The sequence below is a fragment of the Dipodomys ordii genome, unplaced genomic scaffold (assembly GCF_000151885.1).
Source record: "Dipodomys ordii isolate 6190 unplaced genomic scaffold, Dord_2.0 Scaffold99, whole genome shotgun sequence".
In the NCBI taxonomy this organism is placed as follows: Eukaryota; Metazoa; Chordata; class Mammalia; order Rodentia; family Heteromyidae; genus Dipodomys; species Dipodomys ordii.
The window spans coordinates 7,603,685-7,610,787 of record NW_012267315.1 but is presented as its reverse complement, the minus strand read 5'-3'; the positions used below and the strand labels follow the sequence as shown (position 1 = coordinate 7,610,787).

At 41.3% G+C, this 7,103-nt stretch overlaps 1 protein-coding gene across 1 annotated transcript; it reads right to left on the bottom strand.

The window, feature by feature from the left end:
• Positions 1 to 1,183: 1,183 nt before the first annotated feature.
• On the bottom strand, positions 1,184 to 3,598 carry Rbbp9 (retinoblastoma binding protein 9). The gene is made up of 3 exons (XM_013027046.1): positions 3,475 to 3,598; positions 2,091 to 2,133; positions 1,184 to 1,305 (listed from the first exon to the last, which is right to left on the bottom strand). The coding sequence occupies exons 1-3, from the start codon at positions 3,571 to 3,573 to the stop codon at positions 1,184 to 1,186; spliced, it is 264 nt and encodes an 87-aa protein (XP_012882500.1). The 5' UTR covers positions 3,574 to 3,598.
• Positions 3,599 to 7,103: the final 3,505 nt, after the last annotated feature.

Below are 7,103 nucleotides of genomic sequence, written 5' to 3'. Positions count from 1 at the left end.
TATTCTCAGCTCTAGCACTAAACATTGTAATGACAGTTTCCCCTTGCTAAATAATAGGTCATCCAGGGTGGTCCTCAGTGAGTATGTCACATTCCTGTTTCCTAACATCCATACACAATTTTGGCACACATTTTTCTCCTTGTCTCTCTTAGATTTCAGTTCTTAGATGATTGTTGACAATCCTACAATAAATTCAAGGACCTTTAAAACAAAGTACATATTACCAGGCTTAAGAAAAATTCAGCTAGTCTGGATTAGGACAGATTTCAACATTAAAGGGATCTGAACATACCATAATTTGGCAGCTCTATACCAAAAACATTATTATTCCCATAGCTTTGCCCAGAGACGATTCCCTAACACAAGATATCCAGACTGACCACTTAGGATAAGCAGTTATACAAATAAAAACTCATTGTCATCTAGCCTAGGAAACAGAAAAGAAGCCCAATCCAGATAGGCTTACTCAGCCAGGTGAGTCCCTAACCTTCCATGCTAATGAAGAAGATGTGATGTTCTAATGGAGAGCATCAGGAATATGTCCAGGAACCTCAAGGACTGTGTTAGGAGCGAGGTGGTTACAAGTAGCAGGGGATAGCTGCTCCCATCCTCTCTCCAGTATTACTGAGCATCTCACATATGCCAGGCTCTCATCTAAGCAGTGGATTTTCAGTGTCAATGAACAAAGTCCCACATTCACAAAGCCTCCATTCTATTGATGAGACAGACAAGAAATAAATAGGATGTCAGAGTATTAAAAATGCTATAGGTAATACGATATAAATGAAAGAGAGCAAGCAGAGGCTGCTGTTTTATGTAGAATGGTTAGGCAAGAGGACACTGAAGCAAAGACTTAAGAAAGCTCAGAGCAGGATATAGTAGGTATGTACTAGAAATGTTCTGGGAACTACAATGAGGTCAGTAAGTCAGGCTGGGAGGACAGAAGGAGAGAGGTGGAGACACAAGACTGGAGTGACAGGAAGCTGCAGGGGTTTGGGGCCACTTAGATTTTAAAGGATACTGCTTCCCAGGAAGATAATATATATTTCAATTCACTAACCAAACAAGGAAGAAATAAGAGATTATGCTCTACTTTGGTGAGACAGCACTATGTTCTCTGCAACGAAAACTTAAGGTATACAATTATTTCCAAGATGGCTGGAGCCCATGAAAGGGTAGCAGTTCAATAAGAATCACACCTCATGGCTGCAATGGCCCCGGAACTGTGGCCTATAATGATGGTCTTTTCATCACACTGCAGCTCCGTCTCCATGAAGGGCAGCCAGATGCACTCTCGAGCGGTAACTGTGGTTCAGGATAAAGAAAGTCTGTCATTTGATATGGATAGCCTCCATGTAATGCTACCCCACCTTTCTAACAGATGACCATTCAGCAGCTCACAACTTCTAAAATGTGCAAGCACAATGGGAGATGGGTTGTTTTTAACAGAGCCCGGATTTGTGAGTTATTGGTTGAAAGCTTTAAAAAGCTGTTTTTCAGACAAGGCCTTGTTATGTAGTCCTAATTGATTTCAAATTTTCAATCCTTTTACCTAAGCCCTCACTCAGTGCTGGAATTACAACTGTGTGCCACCACACCTGGCCTCAACTCTAAAGCTTTAATGTAAATATTCTTGAAAATATTTATAATTCAGGTACATATTCATTCTTTCCTGAAGCAGCTCAGAAGCATATCCAAAACAAAAGGGGTAAGTTTCATTTTTTAAAATATTAGGTTCTCAAATAGAGTCTATAAAGTTTAAGCATATCTTTGTCTCAAATGGAACAACCATAAATCCTGCCTGAAAATGTATACTTAAGAGCAAAAAAAGCCAAGTTGTTTGCAAAGTTCAAAATTAAATGTTATCAAACTCTGTTGCTTTTAATATTCTTTACTAGAATTTTCCTTTTTTTTTTTTTTGGTTTATGCCCTCCTCCCCAATCTACTTGCCTTATTCATTCTTAGGTATATATTTATCTTTGGGTTCTCTACAATTTTCCTGTTCTTTAATCATTTAGAGGATGAAAAAAAAAAAAGATGAGACCAAAACCCAACAAAATAAGGCTATTTAAAAAAAGTTTAAAACTTACTTGGGTCAGGCATGTTTTTAGCCAAACACTGGAAACCAGGTATCTATGATATGAGGGGGGAAAAAAAGGCTATAATAAAGAGCTTAATTGCAACTAAAACTTTGCTAATAAGAAATGTGACACTTGATTTGTCCTTATCAATTCACAGTTTGCTTACAGTATGAAAGGAAGTGGGTTAAGTGCTATACAATTACAAGGGAACATATAATCTCTCCTCATAAAGTCCATCTGTAGTTTTCTATGTAGCCCGTTCTGTAGACCTCTACAGAGACTTGTATCTACATTTGCACATGGGTATTTTTCTTGAAAGCACCTGTTTGTAGACAAGGCAAAAGTGAATGTGTTCTAGATAGACTGACTTAGAGCCAAACACTGAATTCCAGACAGATAAAACAATACAGAAACATGGTAGAGAAGTTAGACATCCCATTCTCTAGGACAGCTCCAGCCCTGATCTTTTGGTTTGTAGCTCTGTTCATAGAGTTCAGCCACCACCCTGAAATTCTATTCCAGAGACCTACTATTCTATTGAATGTATTTACCCTTCCTGAAATTCTATTCTAGAGGTCAAGCCAGGAAATAGTTCTACTGTTGGATTATGGAAGAGGTTCTTTGTTTTGTCAAGATTCACAAGGCAACTTAAAATATATTAGCATTTTTATAAGGTTCACATAGGAGCCAAATTAAATGACATACTGCCTAAAGGGCATACATAAGAGTTGTAAAACTATTTTAATTTAAAAAATAAGCAAACGAGGCATTTCAAGGTGGAAGGAAAATGGAATGGGAGACATAGTCATCCAGAAAATATTGGGAATGTTCTGAATTTAGTCTGGGCCAGGGATATAGCTCAGTGAAACAGTGCCTGCAAGCCTGAGGTTCTGGGTTTGATTTCCAGTACAGGGGGAACTTTTTGTTTTGTTTTGTTTTGAAGTTGGGTGATTTGTTACATTAGCTTCATACATAATCTACACACATTACATACAACCTTTGTATAATATTATGTACTTCATATTTAGAAAACAGAAAGCAGGAAGAAATGAAGAGGGATGTAAAATTATTTGAGAAGTCCCAAATCAGAACTGGCAGCAGATAGGGGGAAGGGTGGGGACTCATTTCTGTAGTTCTAAAAAGGGTGTGCTTGTTCGTTGTCTAACAACAGAGTTCTCAAGAGTAGTCTTCTAGGCATTTTCTCAATCAAAATCCTGGCCCCTAGATCTGGCCTTTAGGAGAGGGTAGCGGAAAAGAGGAATGGAAACAGGTCTCTGCTGGAGGTGGACAGACACAGGTGCGAACTTCGTTCTTGAGTATTCCTCCTCATCGCCCCCCTCCCCCCCACGGCTCCAAGCCAACTTCCCAGAGCCGTGAGGTCTGCATCTCTTACCTGCTCCAGCCTCTTTTTCACCCAGCCGTACCAGCCGTGGGTGGCCACATCCCCGCCTCCGTTCCCGGGAACAATCACTGCCTTGCTAGGAGAAGCCATAGTGTAGAATCCACAGCACCAGGTCTTGCACTGCTGGAAGCCAAGATTGCATCCGGCCAGGAGCCTGCACTGAGGTCTTCTGGGACTTGTAGTTCTAGAAATGTAGTTCTTTCTTTACCCTAACTAGTGCTCTATTTAAGACAGGCAGTGACAGGTTCAGAATGTGTTATCTCTTTACTTAAATATTTCTATAAGAAAAGGTGTTTTTAGTTGGGCTCATGCCTGTAATCCTAGCTACTCAGGAGGCTGAGATCTGAGAATCTCAGTTTAAAGTCAGCCCAGGCCAGAAAGTCCCTGAGACTCTTATCTCCAATTAACCACCACACAACTGCAAGTGGAGCTGTGGCTCAAATGAGTAGAACACTGACCTTGAGCAAAAGAGCTCATGGTACAGTGGCCAGGTCCTGAGTTCAAGTCCCACAGCCAACAAAGAAGATTTTTTACAAGCATGCAGAATATAAGCATTTTATAACTTAGGGACTCCTTAAATCCATGTTATTTTTTCCTTCTGATTTCCAATAGTTTTTTTTTTTTTAGCTGAATCAGCCGTGGTTGCTGCATTTTATTGCTATAAATGTTGTCTTTATAAATGTTCTCATCTTCCCTGTAGGGCACATACGTAGCATTCATTCTTAAAACCAATTTAGAGCCTAGGGAAACTTTGAAACAAACAAAATTATTTGCTTATTAGAATATGGCAGTCCTGAAATCATGGGTCTGTCTTACATAAAGTTTATTTAACAGAGTTGGACAGAAATGTGCCATACAGGAAAGTAAGTCTTTTTTGTGGGGTGCGGGTACTAGAGGCTTGAATTCCATCTCCTCCAGCTCTCCATTAACTTTTTCACTCACAGCTGGTGCTCTACCATGCCTCTATTTCTAGCTTTTTGCTGGTTAATTAGAGATAAGATTCTTAAGGATTTGTCTACCTAGGCTGGCTTTGAACCCAGGTCTTCAGATCTCAGCCTCATGATCAGATAGAATTATGTGTGTCACTAGTACCTGCATTAGGAAAGTGCTTGCTTGGTTCCTTCCTTTTCTCTCTTTCTTTTTCTCCTTTTCTTCCTTCCCTTCCATTCTTTCTTCCTTTTGTTCTTTTCTTTTTTCCTTCCTTCTTTCCTTTTTTTCCCTCCCTCCCTCCTTCCCTCTTTCTCTTTCTTTCTTTCTTTCTTTCTTTCTTTCTTTCTTTCTTTCTTTCTTTCTTTCTTTCTTTCTTTCTTTCTTTCTTTCTGTCTGTCTGTCTGTCTGTCTGTCTCTTTCCTTCTTTTGTGTGTGCTAGTACTGGGGCTTGACCTCTGGGACTGGCACTGTCCCAGAGCCCCTTTGCTCAACACTGATGTGTGGCTCCCACTTCTGGCTTTTTGTGGTTAATTGAAGATAAGAATCTCCAAGAAGCCAGGCGCTGGTTGCTCACGCATGTAATCCTAGCTACTCAGGAGGCTGAGATCTGAGGATCGCGGTTCAAAGCCAGCCCAGGCAGGAGAGACCGTGAGACTCCTATCTCCAATAAACCACCAGAAAACTGGAAGTGGCGCTGTAGCTCAAGTGGTAGAGCGCTCGCCTTGAGCTGAAGAGCTGAGGGACAGCGCCCAGGCCCAGAGTTCAAGCCCCACGACCGACCAAAAAAAAAAAATCTCCAAGAAAGCAGGAATGGAGAGGTAAGGAGGGGAGGGAAGAGGAGAGGAAGGGAGAGAGGGGAGAGAAGAGAGGAGTTTTCTCCCTAAGGTCTGCTTCTGAGGCGTCAATTGCCCCAACATGATAATACCTCCATAGCTTGGAAGCTTTTTGGAAGCTTCTTCAGAAACCAACAACAAAGGTCAAATATTTTAACCTTATTTTTAGTCATTTAAAAAGTAATAAAGCATATGATATTCATATACATAGGCCCTGTGCTTTATATAAACCTCAAGAAAATGCAATTGGCATGCCTACTTTCATTATCTCAACTGTAGCAATGGGTGTCAAACTCACCAGCTAATACATATATGTATAGTTTCTTATACATCAACTATACTTCAATATAAAACACACAGATGCTGAGAAATCTGAGAATATAGGATCAAAGCTAGCATAAGCAGAAAAGTCTATGAGACTTATCTCCACTTAACCAAAAAAAAGTCAGAAGTGGAGGTGTGGGTCAAGGGGTAGAATGCCAACTTTGGGAGAGGGGAGAACCCAGCCAAAGGCAAAAGTCCTGAGGTCAGCTGGGCACCAGTGGCTCATACCTGTAATCCTAGCTTCTCAGGAGGCTGAGATCTGAAGATCATGGTTTGAAGCCAGCTTGGGCAGGAAAGTGTGAGACTCTTACCTCCAATTAATCACAGAAAAAGCCAAAAAGTGGTACTGTAGCTCAAGTGGTAGAGTACTAGCCTTCAGCAAAAGGAGCTTAGGGACAGTGCCCAGAACCAGAGTTCAAGGCACAGGACCAGCAAGCCCCAGTACTAGTACTAGATAAATAAATAAAACAAGCACAGACATTTCAGTTTCCATGTTTGCTTGCTCAGGGGCTTAATTTGTTCAGGAAACAATGGCATTACATTAACAGAAACTGGCTGAAAAAATGAATCATCCTTAAGCTTTGGGTAGCTTTTCAAAGGAAAATAGAGAAGACAATGGCTTCTACTTTTCCCTTTTCATGGGTTGTTTTATGCAAAGAATGATTATACAGATTATATGATTTCATGTAAATCCACCTTGTTTTTAACTCTTGGGCAAATATATTCTGAGATTGTTATGCAAAAAATTGTTTTTTGGGGTTTAAAACTAATGTCAACTTTTTTATGAATTAAAAAATGTTCAAGGGCTGGGAATGTGGCTTAATGGTAGAGTGCTTGCCTGGCATGCATGATGCCATGGGTTCAATTCCTCAGTACCACATAAACAGAAAAAGCCAGAAGTGGCACTGTGGCTCAAGTGGTAGAATGCTAGCCTTGAGCAAAAGAAGCTCAAAGAAGCCGGGCGCTGGTGGCTCACGCCTGTAATCCTAGCTACTCAGGAGGCTGAGATCTGAGGAACGCGGTTCAAAGCCAGCCCGGGCAGGAGAGACCGTGAGATTCCTATCTCCAATAAACCACCAGAAAACCAGAAGTGGTGCTGTAGCTCAAGTGGTAGAGCGCTCGCCTTGAGCTGAAGAGCTGAGGGACAGCGCCCAGGCCCAGAGTTCAAGCCCCATACCCAACAAAAAAAAAAGAAGAAGAAGCTCAAAGATAGTGCTTAGGCCCTGAGTCCAAGTCTCAGGACTGGTCGGGGGAAACAAGCACAAATGCACAATTATATTTGGTACATTATTTGCTAATATGGAAAGCATTTTTTTTTGTGTGTCGGACATGGGGCTTGAACTCTGGGCTTGGGCACTGTGCCTTCGCTCTTCAGCTCAAGGCAAGTACTCTACTGCTTGAGCCAGTGTCACTTCCGGTTTTCTAGTGGGTTTTATTGAAAATGAGTCTCACGGACTTTTCTGCCCGGGGTTGGCTTTGAACTGCGATCCTCAGATCTCAGCCTCCTGAGTAGTTAGCATTACAGGCATGCGC